Source organism: Camellia sinensis, chromosome 8, assembly GCF_055761805.1.
Source record: "Camellia sinensis isolate YWXY chromosome 8, ASM5576180v1, whole genome shotgun sequence".
NCBI classification, from domain to species: domain Eukaryota; kingdom Viridiplantae; phylum Streptophyta; class Magnoliopsida; order Ericales; family Theaceae; genus Camellia; species Camellia sinensis.
Window position 1 is genome coordinate 135,482,851 of NC_138968.1, and position 23,385 is coordinate 135,506,235.

The 23,385-nt window shown below is 34.5% G+C and overlaps 1 protein-coding gene and 1 long non-coding RNA gene across 2 annotated transcripts; one reads left to right on the plus strand and one right to left on the minus strand.

Moving 5' to 3' along the window:
• The first annotated feature begins 1,044 nt into the window (after positions 1–1,044).
• Positions 1,045–3,941, plus strand: LOC114274065 (G-type lectin S-receptor-like serine/threonine-protein kinase SD2-5). The gene is made up of 2 exons (XM_028215936.2): positions 1,045–1,733; positions 1,935–3,941. The coding sequence occupies exons 1-2, from the start codon at positions 1,187–1,189 to the stop codon at positions 3,650–3,652; spliced, it is 2,265 nt and encodes a 754-aa protein (XP_028071737.2). The 5' UTR covers positions 1,045–1,186; the 3' UTR covers positions 3,653–3,941.
• A 6,303-nt stretch (positions 3,942–10,244) lies between these two features.
• On the minus strand, positions 10,245–16,023 carry LOC114274066 (uncharacterized). Its single transcript, XR_014338277.1, has 2 exons — positions 12,688–16,023; positions 10,245–10,994 (listed from the first exon to the last, which is right to left on the minus strand). It is a non-coding gene; the product is annotated as an uncharacterized LOC114274066 (long non-coding RNA).
• Positions 16,024–23,385: the final 7,362 nt, after the last annotated feature.

Consider the following 23,385-nt stretch of genomic DNA (forward strand, 5'->3'; position numbering starts at 1 on the left):
TGAAGAAAATATATATACTTTTCAATAATATTCATTCTCTGGTTTTGATTTCTAAAATTTACTTTTCAAAAAATTAAATTTTTTTATTTTTCATATTTTTTTGTTTTTACTAAATTTTTAAAAATATTTGTAAGCATTTTTTTAAATTTTTTTTAGATACACTTAACATAAATACACTTAAAAAGTGTAATATTTGTGATTTTTTTTATAGAAAATTTACTAAATACCAAAAATACAAATAATAATAATAATAATAACAATACGAGAATTCATTATATTTTTCATATTCTTGTGCATTTATTGATTTTTTAAAATATTTGTTTACAGATATTTTATTTTCTAGATACATTTAAGTACGGTGTATCTAAAAAAGTAAAAAAATTACTTAAAATTTAAAAAATATTCACTAAAAACAAAAAATTCAATTTTCAAAAAATTGAATCGAAAAAATTAAAACCAAAAACACTGATTATAACTCAAAAAAATATTTAAAAAATTAAAATATATTTACAGACCATAATTATTCTAGGTATCTAGGCCATTTATCTGATTTTCGGCACAAAATCCGAGACAAAATTTTACAGTGAATAGCATTTTCATATACTAGAATTCAGTATATTTTTCATATTCTAATGTATTTATCGATTTTTTAAAATATTTGTTTACAAATATTTTTTTTTAGATACATTTAAGTACGGTGCATCTAAAAAAGTAAAAAAATTACTTAAAATTTTAAAAATATTCACTAAAAACAAAAAAACACAAAAAAAAAAAAACTCATTTTTTAAAAAATTGAAACCAAACACACTGATTATAACTCAAAAAAAAAAATTTAAAAATTAAAATATATTTACAGACCATATTTATTCTAGGTATTTCATCCGATTTTCGGAGCAAAATTCGAGACATAATTTTATAGTGAATAGACCGACCCAATATTTGGGGTGGATATCATTCCAAAAGCACTTGAACTTGCTTTATCTCTTTTCGTAGAGTTTTTTTTTTAGCTACAGAATTTCATTAGTGTATATGTTCCAACAACACATCCAAGGAGGTCCCCATTGTATTTGCCTATCATTCTAATAAGCAAAAGCTATAATGGATGATCAACGGCGGAGTTGTTTGTGTTGTGCTATTGTTCTGGTTTTAACATCTCTCATGTGTTCCTCGTCCTTCCACTCGGTGAATGCCCAGCCTGTGGTTTATCCAATTGCCAATGTGTCCACTTCATGGACCATTAACGATCCCCTACGGGTCTTCAAAGCTTCGGACTTTTTTTGGAGACCAATCCTTTTTCGAAGAGGCCTTCGATCGCGTTTTTCTCTCGCCTTCTGCTGCGATTTTGCATACACTGCCTGCATCGTTGGTGTCCTCATCCAAAAAAAAAACTTCCCTTGAACAAGATGAAATAGCAGATGCCCCGCAACTAGTTTGGTCGGCTAATAGAAACCATCCTGTAAAACTTAACGCAACCTTGCAACTCACTCAGGATGGAAACTTGACTTTGGCAGACTCCGATGGCACTTCTGTCTGGTCTACATACACTGGCGGAGGAAATTACTCTGTCGCAGGCTTAAACTTGACTGAAGATGGAAATCTGGTCCTCTTTGATCGAAACAATGCAATGGTTTGGCAGTCTTTCCATCACCCAACTGACTCCTTACTTGTTGGCCAGGGTTTGGTTCTTGGGCAGAAGCTCACCTCCAGCACATCAGCATCAAACTGGAGTCAAGGTTTGTTTTCTCTTGCTGTTGTTCAATCTGATTCTTATTATTACCAATATCTGTCAGCTTATGTAGAATCCCATCCACCCTGGTCCTATTTTGAATCCGCGGTACATCTCTATTATTATGACGTATTAAATAATGTAAGCTTAAAATTCGAGAATGAAAGCTTCAACGGGCTGCTAATCCGTGCTGCGTCATCATCATCAGCTCAGTTCATAAGGTTGGATCCTGATGGGCATTTGAGGGCTTATGAGTGGGATGGATCGAATTGGAATGTGGTGACTGATTTGCTGACATCAGATATTGGTGACTGTGGTTATCCAATGGCGTGTGGCAATTACGGCATTTGTTCTTCAAATGGACAGTGCGGTTGTCCTGATGAAGCCACTAGCAACACTTTCAGGCAAATAAATAGTAAGCTACCCAACCTTGGATGTTCCCTTGTTACACCCATTTCTTGTAACAATTCTCAATATCAAACCTTTTTGGAGCTTAAGAATACAAGTTACTTTTTCTCTAACTCAGAACTCACAAACAGATACTACTTGAATGAACAAACAGAGTTAGAGGATTGCAAAAAGAGTTGCTTGAAAAACTGTTCATGCAAAGCCGTTTATGATTTGAGGAATATTTCAAATAAAGGTTGCTTTTTACTGTCGGAAGCATTTTCTCTCATAAATAATGAGGGAAGGGATGAGAATGTCACTGTATTTCTTAAAGTGCAGAAATCTCTGACTGCACAATATCCTATTCCTTCACAAACAAATTCTCCTCAAAAGAAATCACAAGTCACGATCATACTGGGTTCCAGTTTTGGAGCTTTCTTTGGTGTATTTTTAGTTGTTGCCTCTTGCATTTTCCTTTTCAAAAAGAAACGAGAGTTTGAGGATTTTGATGAGTGCTCTGTGGATCAAGTACCAGGGATGCCTACCAGATTCTCTTACGAAGAATTGAGAGCCATGACAAACAATTTCAATCATAAACTTGGGGAAGGAGGATTTGGGTCAGTGTTTCAAGGGACATTAAGCGATGGCACTAATGTAGCAGTGAAGCGCCTCAATGGTTTTGGTCAAGTTAAGAAGTCATTCTTAGCTGAAGTTGAGACAATAGGCAGCATTCACCATGTTAGTTTGGTGAGATTAATTGGATTTTGTGCTGAAAAATCATATCGGCTTCTAGTTTATGAGTACATGTTCAATGGATCCTTGGATAAATGGATCTTCCAAAGGCACCAAGAGCTCACACTTGGGTGGCAATCCAGAAGGCAGATCATCATGGATATAGCCAAGGGTCTAGCCTATCTCCATGAAGATTGCAGACAAAAAATATTTCACTTGGATATCAAACCCCAAAACATCCTCTTAGATGAATACTGCAATGCGAAAATTTCTGATTTTGGTTTGTCAAAACTAATTGATAAGGACCAAAGCCAAGTTGTAACAACTTTGAGGGGAACACCAGGCTATTTGGCTCCCGAATGGTTGAACTCAATTATCACCGAGAAAGTAGATGTCTATAGCTTTGGTGTCGTGGTCTTGGAAATGTTGTGTGGGCGGAAAAATTTGGACTGGTCTCAGCCTGAAGAAGATATGCATTTACTTAGTCTATTTAAAAGGAAAGCAGAAGAGGAACGATTGAACGATATTGTTGATAAATGCAATGATGAAATGCAATTACATGGGGCGGAAGTTGTGGAGATGATGAGGGTTGCTGTGTGGTGTCTACAAAGTGATTTTTCCAGGAGGCCTTCCATGTCAGTGGTGGTTAAGGTCTTGGAGGGTTCCGTTGATGTTGAAAACAACTTGGATTATAACTTCACAAATCCGGCAATACCAAGATCAATTGCAGCTGCAGGTCAACAAGAGCATGCCACTGGTGCTGCTACTACTCTATTGTTTCCATCAGCTCTTTCTGGACCGAGGTAAAGAAATGAGACTTCAACGAACAATTTTTTGCAGATTGCTTAAGGCAATAATATTTTGTCGTTACACTTTTTTTGATGTTGAGAAATTAGTGTCATAGATATGTTTGTTTGATGTCATGTGCTTTTGTCATTTATCAGAAATCCACCCTACCATCTTATCTTGTGAGAATAAGGTAGCCAGGTTTTGAGTATGAGAAACTGCAAGCAGCTTGGATACATCATTAATTGTATTAGTGAATGCAAATAAAGAGTTGGAAATGTTCCCCAGCTAAGAATGAGATAATATGTCATGAATGAGTGCAATTTTAAAATTTCGACACTTGCTGCGCTTTCTTCCTTCTTCTTCTTCGTCTCTCTTTTTTTTTTTTTTTTTTTTTTTTTTTTGGGGTTGGGGGGGGGGGGGGTGTCCATTTTGGAATCTTTACTTAATTCGATGGTTTTGAATTCAACATCAGTTGGGTGTATTTGAGCAGTTTCCCTTTCACAATTTTAAGATATCTTTGAATGAAGGAGCTGCAAATGAAAGAAATAGGAATAATTCATTTCCAATATTGTCATTCATTCCAAATGATTACATTCATTGAATGACTTGATCATTATGTCGATGAATGGAGATTCCCAATCATAAGTCTCAGTTATAGAGAAAAGAATTGCTCATCACAATGATTCCAATTGGTTTAACAACCAGCTTAAAGAGGACTGAATTGGGAGTAATTTTATTTTCAAACATTAATTTCCCTCTGTTTACACACTTCATGAAAAAAAATTTCTTAATTCAATTGTCTTAGAATAAAAACACCATAATACTTTTATCTTTTTCCACCCAAACCCTAATTCTAAAACACCAGAACCATCCTTCATCACTAGTGCCACCTCTCTCCTCCGTTGTCCCCTCTTGTTGCCTCTTTCTTCCTTTACCTGCAACCACCTATGCGCTCATCGAAACCAATTCAAGACTTGAAAATGGGAAATAGTTGCCCAGGCCCCCAAACCCCCAAGCCCAAGTCCCTACTAGATTCCTAAACATTAATTAGGAGAGGCACATAGTTGCCTGCTTCGTCAAATTTTCCCTCGATCATCACACCAGTCTCTGTCTTTGTGGGGTACTCACCAGGAACATGAGGCAACAACAATATAGCAGCACCAGGTGCCATTGGTATTGATCTACTCCAATCAACACCCAAGTTGTATTGTGTGAGCTTGTATGTTCCGTCCACTGAATTTTGGGACCATTTGTATATTTTATACGCGCTTTCCATTCACATTACGTTGACAGAAAAATCAGGAAAAAAAAAAAAAACTAAACTTCACGGTAACTGGAAGAGCTTAGTTGAGGTTAATCAAGCTAATTAACAGTGCTGACCAGTTGTGGAATATATCATCTATTTTTTTTTCAGAGTATCAATTTACACACACATATTACATAGCACTAACATATTATTGATCAATTACATAGTATGCGTAAATTAGATGTTGTCTTTTTCATCACTAATTAAGGCGGTGGTATGCAAAGGGATGGCAACGGTTAGGGGTTTTCGGGTTTTGCGTACAAATTTTTGCTTTTAAACTCAATTGATACAATTTCATATTTTACTATAAACTCAACAGTTTTGACTTACCTATAATTATACTTTATCCTACCCAATCAATGCTCTTTCAAACTATTTATATTAAAATCAGGTTGGAACAAATACAATCAGGTCGGGGAATTTTGCTATCCCTTGCAACCATTCAATAATTGTGACCTACCTATCAAATGAAACATCTCAGAGCCTTCTCAATTATTACCATATATATAGATAAATATTACTGTCAACATTGCTTAATGACTCAGGTTGATGCATACAATTCTGTTCATAGATTGACTAGGTCCACCGTGTTAGTTGGATGATGAAAAGGAAGAAGTAAGTTTTGGTGGCTGTGTGGACTCAAATGTCATAACCAGAAGCATATTGTTCAAATGTGAACTCGAATGTCATAACAAAAGTGAGTCTGTGTGATTGACATAAAGCAAAATATCAGTATAAATCATTCAAACTCATGAAAAATTCTTAGGCAATTTGGAAAAATATTTAGAGCACAGCACACCTAGAAATTTTGTCAAGGCAAGTGCACCAAGAAAAAAAAAAAAAAAAATTACGGTTGACTGTGGAGGTCTAGAATGGAAGGGGATGAGCTGGGAGTGGTGGTGGCGGTAGTGGTGCGGATGGAGGGCCAAGAGCGGTGGCAACTGAAGTGAAGGAGAGGTGGGTGGATTGAAGACAATTAGGGTTTTGAAATTGAGAATAATGATATTATTGGAATAAATCGATGTGCATTGAGATTTTTTTTTGGATGTGTGTGAACTAACGCTATGTTTGGTTAGAGGATTTGAGAAGAGATTTGGAAAGAAAAAGGAAAAATGTGTGAAATTAGATGAAATATAGGTATGTTTTATTTACATTTCACTTACTTTTTTCCTTTCTCTTTTCAAATCATTTCTTAAATCCCCCAACCAAACATAGCGTAAAAGAAATTGGTGTGTGAAAATAGAATTATCCCTGAATTGGTGAGGAACTAAGATCCAATAATTCCACCTATAGCCTCATCAAACTAATGTGGTGATGAATTAACATCCAATAGTATGAAGTATTATCGTTATGGTCCATGATATTAATAGAGCTCACAGTACATGTCAAGTTGAGAAATCCTCTCTGCCATGCATGGATCAGATTCATGCTTGAACAAGTTCTGGAACCAATTCAAGACTTCAAAATGGGAAATAGTTGCCCAAGCCCCCAAACCCCCAAGCCCAAGTCCCTACTAGATTCCTAAACATTAATTAGGAGAGGGACATAGTTGCCTGCTTCGTCAAATTTTCCCTCAATCATCACACCAGTCTGTGTCTTTGTGGGGTACTCACCAGGAACATGAGGCAACAGTCTCTGTCTTTGTGGGGTACTCACCAGGAACCATTTGTATATTTTATAGGCGCTTTCCATTCACATTACGTTGACCAAAAAAAAAAAAAACTAAACTAAACTTCACGGTAACTGCAAGAGCTTAGTTGAGGTTAATCAAGCTAATTAACAGTGTTGACCAGTTGTGAAATATATCATCTATTTTTTTTTTTTTTTCTTCAGAGTATCAATTTACACACACATATTACATAACACGAACATATTATTGATCAATTACATAGTATGTGTAAATTAGATGCTGTCTTTTTCATCTAATTAAGGAGGTGGTGTGCAAAGGGATGGCAACGGAGAGGGTTTTTCGGGTTTTGCACTCAAATTTTTGCTTTTAAACTCAATTGATAATTTCATACTTTACTATAAACTTGACAGTTTTGATTTATCTATAATTATACTTTACCCTACCCAATCAATGTTCTTTCAAACCATTTATATTAAAATTAGGTTTGAACAAATACAATCGGATCGGGGAATTTTGCTATCCCTTGCAACCATTCAATAATTGTGACCTATCTATCAAATGAAACATCTCAGAGCCTTCTAAATTATTAGCATATATATAGATAAATATTACAGTCAATATTGCTTAATGACTCAGATTGATGCATACAATTCCATTCATAGATTGACTAGGTCTACTGTGTTAATCGGATTGTTAAAAAGAAGTAGTTTTGGCAGCTGTGTGTACTCAAATGTCATAATCAGAAGCAGATTGTTCAAATGTGGACTCGAATGTCATTACAAAAGATAAAAGTGAGTCTGCGTGATTGACAGAAAGCAAAATATCAATAGGAATCATTCAAACTCGTGAAAAATTCTTTGAGGCAATTTGGAAAAATATTTAGAGCATGGCACACCTAGAAATTTTGCCGAGTCAAGGCAAGTGCACCAAGAAGAAAAAGAGAAAAAAAAGGAAAAAAAGAAGAAGTTACATTAAATTTATTTTTGCTACACTAACTACACTAAAGATGGGATATGTATTGGATGAAAAACATATTTTATATGAATAAAAATAAATAAATTTATCAGTCATGTCTTATTCTATTTTTTTAATTATGTCATCAAGAAGAGCTCACACATTAAATCTATTAATTGCATCGGCTACCTACCCAAGTTTTTTTGAAATTATTGAGAGATTTGGCTACTCATCATGTGTTTGCTGTCATGGTTGGGATGAAGTTACAGTTAAGGATTCCGAAAATTTCCAAATCTCCTTTTCTTTTGAGATCTCTTCACTGTCAATGTCATCATTCAAATTTACTGGTTTCATACTCCAATTTAGATTTCAGGTCAATATCAACAAATTATTTAGGATAATTCCCTCTTAATACTTGCCAACCACTAAAACTATCTCATCATACATCTCAATCTTCTTGTTAACCAAGAGATAATTTAATTATATATTTGGACTAGCTATTACAACCATCTTCATGGTCTCATCCCATCCAAATCCTGTTTTACCTTGATATCTTCATGCACTTTTCATTGTTCTGTGACAATGTTCGACATGATTTGATAAGCATTACACTGTTGAATTTCTTTGATATGGCAAAATTTGATACCCATGTCACTGATCTCATTTTAAAAGTGTTATTTAAGGCTTGTATGAATTATTTGTAACCTCTTCATGCACTTTTCATTGTTCTGTGACAATGTTCAACATGATTTGATAAGCATTACACTCTAATTTCTTTGATATGGCAAAATTTGACACCCGAGTGTTATTTCTTTGATAGGCAAACAATTGTTCTGATCATTTTAAAAGTGTTATTTAAGGTTTGTATGAATTATTTGCTCTTGCTTTCACTTTTTTTTGGAGCCTAGGAAAACTAGTTACTTTTAACTTCAACACAAAACACACAAACAGATACTGCTTGGATGAAAAAACAGTAGTAAGGATTGGAAAAAGAGTTGCTTGAAAAATTGTTCATGAAAAGCAGCTTTCATTGCATATCACGTGGGCAATGATTCAAACAAAGGTAGTTTATTACTGTCTGAAGTCTTTTCTCTTATAAATAATGAGAGGGGTTGATTACATTATTGTATTTCTTGAAGTGCACAAATATCCCGCTACACAGTATCTTAAGCAAAAGAAATCAAGGCATGTTAAAATCATATTGGGATCCAGTGTCAGAACTTTCTTTGGTGTATTTTTTGTGGTTGCCTCTTGCATTTTCCTTTTCAGAAAGAAAGAAGAATCCAACGAACGTGACGAGTTCTTTGTTCATCAAGTACCAGATATGCCTACCATATTCTCTTGCAAAGAACTGAGAGCCATGACAAGAAATTTCAATAATAAGCTCAGGGAAGGAGGATTTGGTAGTGTTTCAAAATATATTACGTGATGGCACCAAAGTAGCACCAAGAGCTCACACTTGGGTGGCAATCCAGAAGAAAGATTATCGTAAATAAAGCCAAGGGAATAACCTATATCCATGAGGAATGCAAACTGAAAATATTTCACTTAGATGTCAAACCCCAAAACATCCAATACTTCAATGCGGAAATTTCTTATTTCAGATTGTCATAACTAAATGATAAAGACCAAAGCCAAGTTATAGCAACTTGGAGGGGAACACCAGACCAGTCTATTTGGCTCCCGAATGGTTGAGCTCAATTATCACAGAGAGAGTAGATGTCTATAACTTTGGTGTCATGGTCTTAGAAATATTGTGCGGGTGCAAAAATTTAAATAGGTGCCAACCAGAGAGGAAGATATGAATTTACCAAGTCTATTTAAAAGGAAAGCAAAAAGACTTACTGATATTGTTGACAAAGACAATCATGAAATGCAATTACATGGAACAAAAGTAGTGGAGACGATGAAGGTTGTTGTGTGGTGTCCACAAAGTGATTTTTCCAATAGGCCTTCCATGTCAGTTGTGGTTCTGTGGATGACGAAAACTACTTGGATTACAACCTCATAAATCCCATGATACAAAGAACAATTGCAGATGCTGGTCACCAAGAGGATGCCATTGGTGCATCTTGTACTCACTATTGTCTCCATCAGCTCTATCAGAACAGAGGTAAATAAGGGAGACTTCAACAAACAAACTTTTGCAGATTGATTAACTTAACAAGTTTGTTTGTTTGTTTGTTTGTTTTTTTTTTTTAATGCTTTTTGAGGATGATAAGTTCTAGGATTTCAATTTACATTAGAAACATTGACATGTAAGGCCATAATATTAGGTTGTTACACTTTTGTCAATATGTACATCTATCTTGTGAAATTACTGCCATGTATATTTATCTGATGATGTCATGCGCATTTGTCATACATCGGAAATCCACCCTACCATCTATCTCATCTTATGAGAATGAGGTAACCAGGGTTGGGTACGAGAAGCTGCTAACAGCTTAGCTACAGCTTAACTCATTAATTGGATAGAGATATGATATGAGATCTTAAATATAAAGAGTATGAAATGTTTCCAGGTAGGTGGGGGGATATGTCATGGAAAAGATTCACTAAATCAAGTAAGTAGATGTTCATTTGGTTCAAGTAAATTTATTAACTGAAAACACAGCACGGAACCTTATGCCGCCCATTGGCTCGAGAAGTGCTAATTACACCATTTGAAAAACCAACTACCACTAGCACCCTTCAAGCAAACAATGCAACAACACCAACTATTTAGGAAAGTGAAATTTCTATCCAACATAAGAATAAGATACCATAAAGTAATGAACTAAACAGTCAGCAGAGGCAACCCATTACCTTGATTTTTTTAGTAAGCCACAGCAAAAGCAAGATATTAGCATCCAAACAAGGTACTAAGAAATGTTTTAACTTTTAACATTTGCATTTAATCCTAAGAAAATAGCATGTATTTAACTAGAAGAAGGTACTCTGCAAACCTAAAGACAAGCTTCAAACGTATTAAGCATAACTGTTTGCATGAAATATGCACGTTGTTCAACTAGACTCTCCTCAGGTCCATCATCTTCCTCTAGCAAAGCAGGTCCCCCACTATTACAGCATCAGAAGAATTTGCCAAGCGGCCATCCACGACTTGAGTTCCTTCCTCTAGTAAAACTAGGCTCTCCGTGTAATTATCCACCCAAAACACATATTTGCTGCCACGGACTCCAAGGTTTGTGATTTCTTGGCTCTCAAAATCATACGAGACCAGCTGTCTACCCATTCCCATCAGCATTTCACCATTCTTCCTCAAGCCAAGCGTCAACACCAATCTTCCATTAAGATCAATCATATATTGCATACTCCAAGAACAACCCACCCCATATTCTTTCATATTCCACACGGTACAACTCTTACTGTATATCAGCAAATCATACTGTAGCACCGAAAGCGATTCACCCACTACATGTTCCTAGGAAACTGATGAACCAGACTCAGTGGCAACTCAATCTCCCCAAAGACTTCATTACCCAAATCAGAAAACAGAACAAAACAACCACAAGTAACCGGGTTAATCAGCTTGTAAGAAACCCAATGAACCTTCCCATTCAAATAAGCTTGTGACCAGAAATTGCAAATCGTAATCCCTTTTTTCAAAATTATACTTTATAATTGACTAGAAATTTATTTAAAAGAGAGAATAAAAAGAAAATTTGATAAAAATGAACAACCCATAAGGAATCAAATAAATATTGTCAGTTTGCAACCAAATAAAAATTGCAAGATATAGGTATTCTGTATTATTAAAGCAATAATCTCATAACACACGAAATGTATGCTTTTACTTGGCAAAGTATTGAGAATAAATGGTATAGTTTTAGAAAAGTGCAAAATAAATGTAGTCTATTTCTCATTAGCAATAATAGTGCAAAATAGCTGAATGTTAAAAAGCACAAAGTTATTAGTAGTAGAAACCAGGCAAGGTTCATAGGCATTGTTTGGGTGTCATAGCATCTAATTTTACAATTTGATACCATGTGAAGGAACTCACACATCCTATGAATAATTACAATTTGATATATGTTTGACTTTCTTTGTGTTTTTTTTTTTTTTGGCTATTCAAAAACAAAACACCCTGCCAGACCTAAACTAGAAATAATACAACACGGTTTTGGGAGTTCTCCTTGAAGAAGTTAAATAGAGCCTTTGGTGTTCTCTAAATTGAAATTCTACTGTCATATTTTCTGAGATCTAATTCACATCAATTATCTTTCTATAGCAACAGATTGGGCCTGATTGTTTTTCTAACAACTATTTGTTTATTTCAAAGTTTCGATATAAACAATTTAGAGTCTTCTAATTTTTCTGAGGAAATGTCGACCCAATGGCGTGCAAATTCTAACTACAACAAACACATCAGACCAAACCAAAATTTCCATTGTTGGAAACCAAGAAACCAATAAACAATTAGAATTGATGAGATAGTTCCTTGAAGTTTACTTTCAGCAACTACACGCTTTTTCTAAAAAGGATTTAATGGTAACAATATCAATCTCCCATAAAGTATCATACAGCCTCAGTGGTTCGGTATACTAAAATAGTGTGCACTAGACAAATTTTATACCTCCTCCAATATTCTAATGGACCTTTCATCATTTACAAAATAAGTCTGAAACAGACAAGTATTTTGAAGCAAGTTAAAGAATTCTCTGAAAACAAAGAGTTAAACTAAGTCATATATGGGGTAAATGCATTTATCCATTGTGTTTATATGAAAACATTGGAATTTATCTTTGAGATCGTTGATTGGCTTATCGAACAACTTTCCTCCATATAAAATTCATTCAAAAGTACATGAGGAGATATACCTTTTGACAAGTAAACTCCTTCATAAACATATACATGGAAAGTAGTGAGAAATAATAAGTAAGAAAGCAAAAGGATAATAGAACACCTAAAATATACATAGAAGACAGCATGGCAAGAGAAAATATCAAGCAAGTTCATTAAACCTTCATTGAAAAAGGGCTCTCTTTGTTTAATATATGACTAGAAAGCAAAAAGAACGTTAGCCATCTATTTGTCAAAACACTCCACTGTGTATCAAACAGAACCCTAAGATACTATTGACCGGTATCAAAAACAGACTAGGATTACTAATCTATTGAGAGAAGAGATAGTCAGATTTTGCTGCTTACTACTACCAATACTTACATGTCTATGGCCCAAAAACTAGATTGATCCTAATTCCGAAGTAGGAATGCCAACAGGCTACCAGTAATAAAAGAAGCTACAGAAAGGAAATTCCTATTCAAGGCTGTTTCAAGTGTGCTCTCATCCACTTCTTCTCCATCTGTAACTTTAGGCAAAACAGGGTCAGTATTGACTTGCCCTTGCAAGTCCCCATTTGATCCGAATAAAATTAAATAAAATAAATGAATTTTAATCCGGATTCAAATCTAGATTGAAGGAGTGGAAGATTGAGATTTGACGCCCGTGGCGGAGGTGCGGGTTGATTGGTTGCTAGAGATTGGTATTAACACAGATATGTGTTGAAACTCTAGCGGGCAGCAAAGATAAGTTTGCCAATCGGCCATCTGCCTGTTAACAAGAAAGATAGGCTGGATCTTATAGCTTTGATACATGTTACGATAATTGTATAAAGAGAGAGAAAAGAGAATCTATGTATATTGAATAATGTTGTATAATATTGTATGTAACTTATAGCATGCCGAATAATACCATTTACGAAAATCATACTATTATTCACTTTTGAATGCCTTAAGCCAAATTAGTTATCCTATTATGTAAAATAGTTAAATTAATGTTTGGAAAATATCATAGTTAATAAGTTTTGACTACATGAGTTTCTTGTCAATTGGTAAGAGTTAAAAAGCAATCATCTCTTCAATTTAGAAAAACAAATATATACTACACCAAAAGCAGTTTTGCGTGACATGAATAAATATATATATATATATATGTGACATAATTTAATTATCGTATAATACTGTAGAAATATAAATGTGAATTATCGAGAAGAAATTTTAGAAAATAAATACAATGGGTAAGGAATTTAAAAGAAACATATGTGTTTGAATTATAGGACTTGGGAAAATTGGATCAATTTTAGACACTTCGTCAGAAAATTAACCACGATTAACGAAATTAAGCAAGATTAATTAAATTAAATTGAGATTAATTAGCTAAAGAAGATTAGAAACTAAACCTAATTAATTAAACCTAATCATGATTAATTAGGACTAGTGGTGCACTTATTTCATTAAACAAATTAGAAGTTAGAAGATGGTGTAGATCATTCTTGAAGTATCAAGTATGTGCTAGACAACCTTATGACAACAAATATGACTCCAAAGAGGGTCAAGGTCAATGTTAAAAATTACCCAACAACGATTCAGTCTAATTTGCATCCAAGTTCATCGTGATATCTTTACTGTTAGTAAACACAACACACAAACTTTATGAGAAGTTACATACAGAAAAGGTAAATTCATGAACTATAGTTTAAATCAAGCATCATTGGTTCATCTAGTATGGTATGTCATCCGGTACCAAAATGATTATCATTCAGTATTCATACCATATTCTTAACAAAATTCTAAGAAATTAAACTTCCCCAACAATTGGCACATTATCATGAAAAAAGATTCATTAAATCAAGTAGTCAGCGGATGTTCATTTGGTTCAAGTAAATTTAGTCACCGAAAACGCAGAACACAACCTTTGCCACCCATTGTCTAGAGAAATGCAAATTACTCCCCTTGAAACCAACTACCACTAGCACAGTTCAAGCAAACAATGCAATAACACCATCTATTTAGAAATGTGCAATTTCTATTCCATCAAAAGAACAAAATACCATAATAAAGTAATGAACTAAACAGTCAACAGGGGCAACAAGCTACACCAAAAGCAAGATATTAGCATCCAAAAGAGGTCCTGAGGAATGTTAATAGCATGTATTTGACTAGAAGAAGGTATTCAGCAAACCTAAAGACAAGCTTCAAACGTATCAAGCATAACTGTTTGCATGAAGTACGCACGTTGCTCAACTAGACTCTCCTCTGGTCCATCATCTTCCTCTGGCAAAGCTGGTTCTCCCTCACTATTAACTGCATCAGAAGAATTTGTTGAGCGGCCATCCACAACTTGAGTTCCTTCCTCCAGTAAAACTAGGCTCTCCGTGTAATTATCCACCCAAAACGCATCTTTGCTGCCACAGACTCCAAGGTTTGTGATTTCTTGGCTCTCAAAGTCATATGAGACCAGCTCTCTACCCATTCCCAACAGCATTTCACCGTTCTTTCTCAAGCCAAGCATCAACACCAATCTTCCATCAAGATCAATTGTATATTGCTTACTCCAAGACCCCACCACCCCATATTCTTTCATAACCCACAATGTACAACTCTTACTGTATATCGGCGAATAATACTGTAGCACCAAAAGCAATTCACCCACTATAGCAGTCAACATGTTCCTAGGAAACTGATGAACCAGACTCAGTGGCAACTCAATCTCCCCAAAGACTTCATTACCCAAATAAAAAAACAGAACAAAACAACCACGAGTAACCGGGTCAATGAGCTTGTAAGAAACCCAATGAACCTTCCCATTCAAATAAGCTTGTGACCAAAACTAATTAACCATGCCAAAACGCGGCACAACACCATCAAAATCCCTCCAAGAACGATCGCCGAGGGCGTAAATTTGACTTGAGGAGGAACCTTAAACCCATTTTCTGATCCCAAATACGAAATCCTGACAACCTTGAAGTCATTTTTAATCAAATCAAGGCCAAACCCATGAACACACATAAAAGGGGAAGTTGATTCAGAGGTAACACGGGGCACAAGAAGGGTGAGAGAGCGGTGAATCGAAGGGTTCCAGAGAATGATGGTATTGGTGTAACCGAAGCAATCGTCGGTGAGACAGAGCAACCCATTACAGGACCCAACAATTCTGAAGTAGTACTTGAAGCGAGTCGAAGATGGGCATTTGAGGTCTAGGAATTTGGGGAAAGTTTGGTTGTTGAAGTGGAGTGAGAAGCGCTCTTTGCGGTGAGAGTAGTGGCGAAGAAGAATCAAGTAAGGTGGTGGTGGAGTGATTGAGGTGGGAAGTGATGAAAGAGGGGGTGGAGACGAGAGAGCGCCATGATTTGCATACGCACCTGAATCGGAGGAGCGAGATCACTGCGAGTCTTGAGAGGATTTCAATCAGTACCGTGTTAGGTAGGTAGTCCGACATTGTAGAGAGAGAGAGGGGGGGGGGGGGGGGGGGTTTGATTTTAGGGTTTTACAGTTCTTCCACGACGTCTCATTGAGAGGGGAAAGGGCATGACTTCAACAGCGGCTCGTTATAGGGGGATTGCTTTTTAGTTTTTTTTCTTTTTTGAAAATTATGAATCAGTCTTACTTTTCAAAAAAATAAAAAATAAAAAAAATTACAGATTTATCTAAAAAATCTATGAGTTTAATTATTGTAAAATTTACTATGAATTTATAATTATTTTCAAAATGTACACTGATATGTTATTTTTCCTTTTTTTCATCATTAGATACGAAGGTACCTTTTGATTTTCGGCTGTGATTGGGGCCTCGAATTTGAGGCTCGAAATTGCCTCAAATGCTATTTTTTTTTTTTTTTTTTTTTTTTTTTTCTGGGCTTATACATTAAAAAATAAATAAATAAAAATAATAATAATAATAACAAGCAAAGCATCAACCCAGCAAAAAAAAAAAAAAAAAAAAAAAAAAAAAATGAAAATTCGAGCCAAATTTGAGCCAAAAATTTGAGGCCTCAATCTTTTTCCTTTGATTTTAATAAGGAAAACTACAATGAAAAAAAAAAAAAAAGGTTGATAACAAACCCTAAGTTTTAATTTTATAATTTTAAATCATAATCTTTTAATTTATTTTCAATGTAAACTAACTAGATGTTTGCTATTTTAACAGGTTATTTTAATTTTTGGCTAAGGTTTGTTTGGCAAATGGGTTGACTTTTTTGATTATTTTAGCCTGAGACTAAAAAGACTCATTGGGAAAGCGCTTTTGGTTTTTTTGACTTTTTTGTGAAAGAAATAATGTAATGATTATGAGTTAGATGTGATATTTTATCTTATTGACCTAAAAAATCTATTTTATTTTTTGTACTTATTTTATTTTTTGTGGCTATTTTAGCCAAAAAAGCTAAAAGTTTCTACCCAAACACTCCCTAAGTAAAATTAGTGAAAAAATAATATTTTAATTATCAAACTCAACAAAAAAAATATATTTAGACATTTCATTTACATTTATTTTGAGTTTAATGATTAAATATTTTTTTCTGTCAATTTTAAATAAACAAATTATTTAGATTGAAATAAATCAATATTTTATAATTTAATTTATTAAAATTAAAAATTCATAATTTATTTTGTTACAATGATCAAACCTAAATTCTTTTTTTCTTCGTAATTTCCCTTTTTTTAATATGTACATATTAAGTGATATAAAATGATGACAAAAAAATCATTATCTACTTATTGTCCCACATTATTAGTACGTTTTTTTTTTTTTTTTTTTTTCAAATTTAAAAGTTCCAAAATGTTAAGCCTTTTTCCAAAAAAAAATCCACACAATGTATCTCTCAATTACAATGAAGACATATACAATATAAATCACAATTACATAAATGGACTCATTTTACTAAGAGAACAAACTCATACACGGAGAAAGAATTGAAGTCTTAACCTTCTAATAAAGTGTAAAAATTTTACAACTGAAACATAATTTTTTTCAAATTTTCAAGGGAAAGTGCAACTCCGGGGCAACACCCACTCCATATACATATTTATCAAAAGTTACATACATATTTTATGGTCACTAAATCACAAAATTTGGAGTGCGATTATCAAAAAATAAATAAATAATTGCAAAATAATCCCCTTTTTCAAAATTATACTTTATAATTGACTAGAAATTTATTTAAAAGTAAGAATAAAAAAACAATTTCATAAAGATGAACAACCCATAACGAATCAAATATTGTCAATTTGCAACCAAATAAAACTTGCAACATATAGGTATTCTGTATTATTACAGCAACAATATCATAACACACGAAACCTATGCTTTTACTTGGCAATTGAGAATAAATGGTAAAGTTTTAGAAAAGTGCAAAACAAATGCATTCTATTTCTCATTAGCAATAATAGTGCATTATAACTGAATGTTAAAAAGCACAAAGTTCACAGTAGTAGCAAACAGGCAAGGTTGGGAGTCATAACATCTCATTTTACAATTTGATACCATGTGAAGGAACTCACACATATCCTGTGAACAATTACAATTTGAAATATGTTTGTGCTTTTTTTTTTTTTCTTTTCAAAAACAAAACACTTTGCCAGACCAAAAGTAAAAACAAATCAATACAAAACAGTTTTGGGAATTCTAGAAGAAGTTAAATTGTAAGAGCCTTTGGTTGTCTCTAAATTGAAATTCTACTGTCATATTTTCTATGAGATCTAATTCACATCAACTATCTTTCTATAGCAACCGGCTGGGCCTGATTGTTTTTCTAACAACTATTTATTTATTTCAAAGTTTTGATATAAACAATTTAGAGTCTTCTAATTTTTTTAAGGAAATGCCGACCCAATGGCATGCAAATTCTAACTACAACAAACACATCAGACCAAACAAAAATTTCCTTTATTGGACACCCAAGAAACCAAGAAACAATTAGAATTGATGAGCTAGTTCCCTGAAGTTTACTTCCAGAAAATACACGCTTTTTCAAAAATGGATTTAATGGTAACAATATCAATCTCCCATAAGGTATCATACAGCTTCAGTGGTTCGGTATGCTAAAATAGTGTGCACTAGACAAATTTTATATCTCCTCAAATATTCTAATGGACCTTTTGTCATTTACAAAGAACATATGGCTCCCAATAAGTCTGAAACAGACAAGTATTTTGATGCAAGTTAAGGAATTCTTTGAAAACAAAGAGTTAAACTAAGTCATATATGGGGTAAATGCATTCATCAATTGTGTTTATTGTTGGAACAATCTTCTGAGTATAAAAAATAACTTGAAATAAATTCAAACAAAATAAATAAATAACATACCAGATTTATTTATCGAACCGAAATAAAATTAAGACCAAGTCGAGTGTGTGACACTCTGTCCTTAAGACAGATTCGCCCCGCTACGGTGCTTACGGTTGAATGGCGTCTATCTCCCAGGATACAATGATCTTCACAAATTTATAGAAGCACTTCAAATAAATTTGTTCAGCGAACCAAACCTGCGATCTATACTCTCTTTAATTACCCTAAAATAATATGAAGAATAAAGGACGCAAGAGAGTAAAATGAAGGCAAGGAAAATGAATTTTTGGAATCCTCAAAATTGGAATGGGGCTGCCTTTATATAGGCTTTGTTGGCACCTATTCAAATTGAATAGAAAAGGTATGAAGAAGGGACATACCCCTTCCTTTAAAATAAAGAGACACCATGAAAGGTTTGCACCCTTTCATTCAAAATAGAGACCCTTCTTTTAAAACAAAAAGACACCATGAAAGGTTACACCCTTTCATTCAAAATGGAGTCTATTTCAATTCACAACTACCTCTTTATAAATTTATAAATTTTCCAACAATCCCCCACATGAATGAAATTGACAGAGAGAAAATGCAACAACATGATGTAAATACAGAGAGTACAGAAATTGGAAATATTCTGCAAAGGATAGGTAGCTTTTGGCTTTGAACCTTCCCTTGTGAGACACTATCGGATTTACTAGCTAACCAGTGAACATGATGTCTTGAACTGTTCAGCTGTTTGTGTAAACCAAGACAATAGAACTCACACAGATTATCCCCAGACACAGTTTAGTTCTCACTATTGTGTTCATTTTGGCCCTGAACAACCTGGTCTTCATGAGTGCTCTAAAGACTTGTAGCCCTTCACAAATCTTATAGAACCGGCCCAGTTCACACTCACATAGGTGATTCTTATGAAAAGTATCCTGCCATACTCTACTAGGTTTACCTAGATATAAGAATCATTAAAATTTTACTTAACCTCAAACGCTGCAGACATCACTTATTTTATCATAGAAATAGGTAGGAGTTGGACTCCACAGTGATCCTTCTAAGTCAATCACAACTCGGTTGTCCCTTTGAACCTAGATCTTGGGATCTCCAGTCAACTAGGTTGGGTTGCTGTTGTGGTAACTCTTATTTAATAGGCTTTAGTCCCATTCCCCTCGATGAATTCTCAACTAACTCTCTTGCTAACCCTTTGGTTAGTGGATCCGCTATGTTGTCTTTAGACTTAACATATTCTATGGAAATAATTCCATTAGAGAGTAGTTGTCGTACGGTGTTATGTTGACGACGAATGTGTCGTGACTTACCGTTATACATATGACTCTGTGCTCTACCAATTGCTGATTGACTATCACAATGTATGCATATAGCAGGCACCGGTTTTGGCCATATTGGAATATCTTCAAGGAAGTGGCGAAGCCATTCTGCCTTTTCCCCTGCTTTGTCTAAAGTTATGAATTCAGATTCCATAATAGACCTAGCAATACAAGTCTGTTTGGAAGATTTCCAAGATACAACTGCCCCACCAAGAGTAAAAACATACCCACTGGTGGACTTCGAGTCTCTAGTATCCGATATCCAATTTGCATCACAGTATCCTTCAAGTACTGCTGGATATCTAGTATAGTTAAGCCCAATGTTACGAGTAAATCGGAGATATCTTAGAACCCTTATCATTGCTTTCCAGTGTTCTACTTCCGGATTACTCGTATATCTACTTAATTTACTTACTGCATAAGCTATATCTGGGCGGGTGCAGTTCATTAAGTACATTAAGCTGCCAATAATTTGGGCATACTCTAATTGAGAAATACTTTCATGTACATTTTTAGAAAGATACAAATTAACATCTACAGGAGTTCTAGCAAGATGATCATCATCTTTGCTGAATTTGTCAAGTATTTTCTCAATGTAATGAGATTGTGACAAAGCATATCCTTCTGATGTTTTGGTAATTTTCATATCAAGAATTACATCAGCAATGCCCATGTCCTTCATGTCAAAATGTTTATTTAACATTTTCTTGGCAGTTTTAATCATATCATTATTACTACCTATGATGAGCATATCATCTACATAAAGACATACAATGACATAACCTTTATCCGTGTTTTTTAATATAAACACATTTGTCACACTCATTAATTTTAAATCCATTTGACATCATTGCCTTGTCAAATTTCTCATGCCATTGCTTTGGCGTTTGTTTTAAACCATATAATGATTTAACCAATTTACACACTTTCTTTTCTTTCCCTGGAACAGAAAACCCTTCTGGTTGTTCCATGTAAATTTCTTCATTTAACTCACCATTTAAGAAAGCGGTTTTAACATCCATTTGATGAATTTCTAGATTGTATAGAGATGCAATGACAATTAGCATTCTAATGGATGTGATTCTAGTAACCGGTGAGTATGTGTCAAAGTAATCTAGACCTTCTTTCTGTCTAAAACCTTTGACTACAAGTCTTGCCTTGTATTTATCTATTGATCCATCCGCTTTCAATTTTCTTTTGAAAATCCACTTGTACCTAAGAGGTTTACAACCTGGTGGCAAGTCTACTAATTCCCAAGTGTGATTTTGCAAGATGGATTCAACTTCACTGTTGACAGCTTCTTTCCATAAAGGAGCTTCAGGACTGGACATAGCCTCTTTAAAAGTTAAAGGCTCATTTTCTAACAAATATGTTAGAAAATCTGGATCAAAAGATTTTGAGGTTCTAACACGTTTACTACGCCTAAGTTCCTCTTCCTCATTTTGATCTAACTCTTGTTCTTGATCATGTTCTTGATCCTGACTAGTAATAGCATCAAAAGATCTTTTATGAGTACTAGTCTCTTGTCCAGTCTTCTTTGGAAATACATGTTCAAAGAAAGATGCATTCCGAGATTCAATAATAGTATTTACATGCATTTCGGAATGTTTTGATTTATGAATCAAAAACCGATATGCACTACTATTCTTGGCATAACCAATGAAAATGCAATCAATGGTCTTAGGACCTATCTTAGTTTTTTTAGGACTAGGAATAACCACTTTAGCCAAACACCCCCACACTTTTAAGTATTTGTAGGATGGTACTCTTCCATGCCACAATTCATAAGGTGTTTGATTCATTTTCTTTCGGGGTACTTTATTAAGTATATAATTAGCAGAAAGTATTACTTCCCCCCACAAGTTCTGAGGTAATCCAGAACTTATTAAAATGGCATTCATCATTTCTTTTAAAGTCCTATTTTTCCTTTCAGCAATTCCATTTTGCTGAAGTGAGTAAGAAGCGGTGGTTTGATGAATTATTCCATGTTCTTTACAAAACTCACCAAAAGGTGATTCATATTCACCACCTCTATCACTTCTAAGTTTCTTGATTTTCTTACCAAGTTGATTTTCAACTTCATTCTTATATTGAATGAAAGTTTCCAAAGCTTCATCCTTGGTTCGAATTAAATAAATATAACTATATCTAGTATAGTCATCTATAAAAGTGATTACATATTTTTTTCCACCTCTGGTTTGAATTGATTTAAAATCACAAATGTCACTATGAATTAATTCAAGTGGTTCCGTACTTCTTTCAATTGAATGAAAAGGAGTTCTAGATAATTTTGCCTCAACACAAATTTCACATTTATGATTTGAATCAATGTCAAATTTAGGTAAACATTCCATATTAATTAATCTACGCAAAGATCCATAATTAACATGTCCTAGTCTACCATGCCATAAATTTGAAGACTCAAGCAAGTAAGAAGAAGATGTAGTATTATTAATAACTGAGGGTACAACGGTCATTACATTTAACTTGAAAAGGCCATCAGACATGTAACCTTTTCCTACATACATCCCATTCTTAGTAAGTACAAATTTACCACTCTCAAATACTAGCCTAAACCCATTCTTACTCAACAAAGATCCGGAAACTAAATTCTTGCGAATGTCCGGTACATGCAGCACATTGTTGAGAGTGAGTTCCTTTCCAGATGTCATCTTGAGTACAATCTTTCCTTGACCTTCAACTTTGGAAGTTGAGGAGTTGCCCATAAAGAGTTGTTCACCATTATCCACTGTAGAATAAGATGTGAACATCTTTTTGTCGGCACAGATATGGCGAGTAGCACCAGTGTCCACCCACCATTCTTTAGGATTTCCGACAAGATTTGCCTCGGAAACAACTGCAGAAAGATTGATGTCATCGACACCATTGGAAATGTTATCCACTTCGGTCATGTGGGCTTGAGCAGGCTTCTTGCTTGTTCTTTTCTTACTTTTGCCTTTGCTACGGCAATCTTTGGCCCGATGTCCCTCTTTGTCACAGATGTAACATTTGCCATTAAACTTGTACTTTTTATTATCCCCCCCTTTGGAGCCTTGTGATGAACTTTCTCCAGAAGACTTTCGTTTCTTGGTTTTTGGAGCATGTTCCACCACATTTGCCTTAGACTCCATAGGAAGCTTACCAGCCCGCTTTTCAGAATTGCGGTTGTCCTCCTCAATCCTCAAACGCACAATTAATTCGTCCATAGAAATTTCTTTGCGCTTATGTTTGAGGTAGTTCTTGAATTCCTTCCAGCCTTTTGGTAATTTTTCAATTAAGGCTGCAACTTGAAAGGATTCACTGAGAAACATACCTTCTGCGTGAATGTCATGCAGAATGAGTTGGAAATCTTGAGCTTGGCTGATCACAGTTTTGGAATCAACCATTACAAAATCCAAGAATCTGCCAACCACAAATTTCTTTGAGCCGGCATCTTCCGTTTTGTACTTTTTCTCCAACGATTCCCAAAGTTCCTTTGC

Bases quoted from the DNA above. Each gene is read 5' to 3' on its own strand.
- LOC114274065 (XM_028215936.2), top strand. From the start codon at position 1,187: ATGCCCAGCCTGTGGTTTATCCAATTGCCAATGTGTCCACTTCATGGA. The intron at 1,734-1,934 runs GTTTGTTTTCTC...CATCATCATCAG, and splicing joins AGCATCAAACTGGAGTCAAG to CTCAGTTCATAAGGTTGGAT.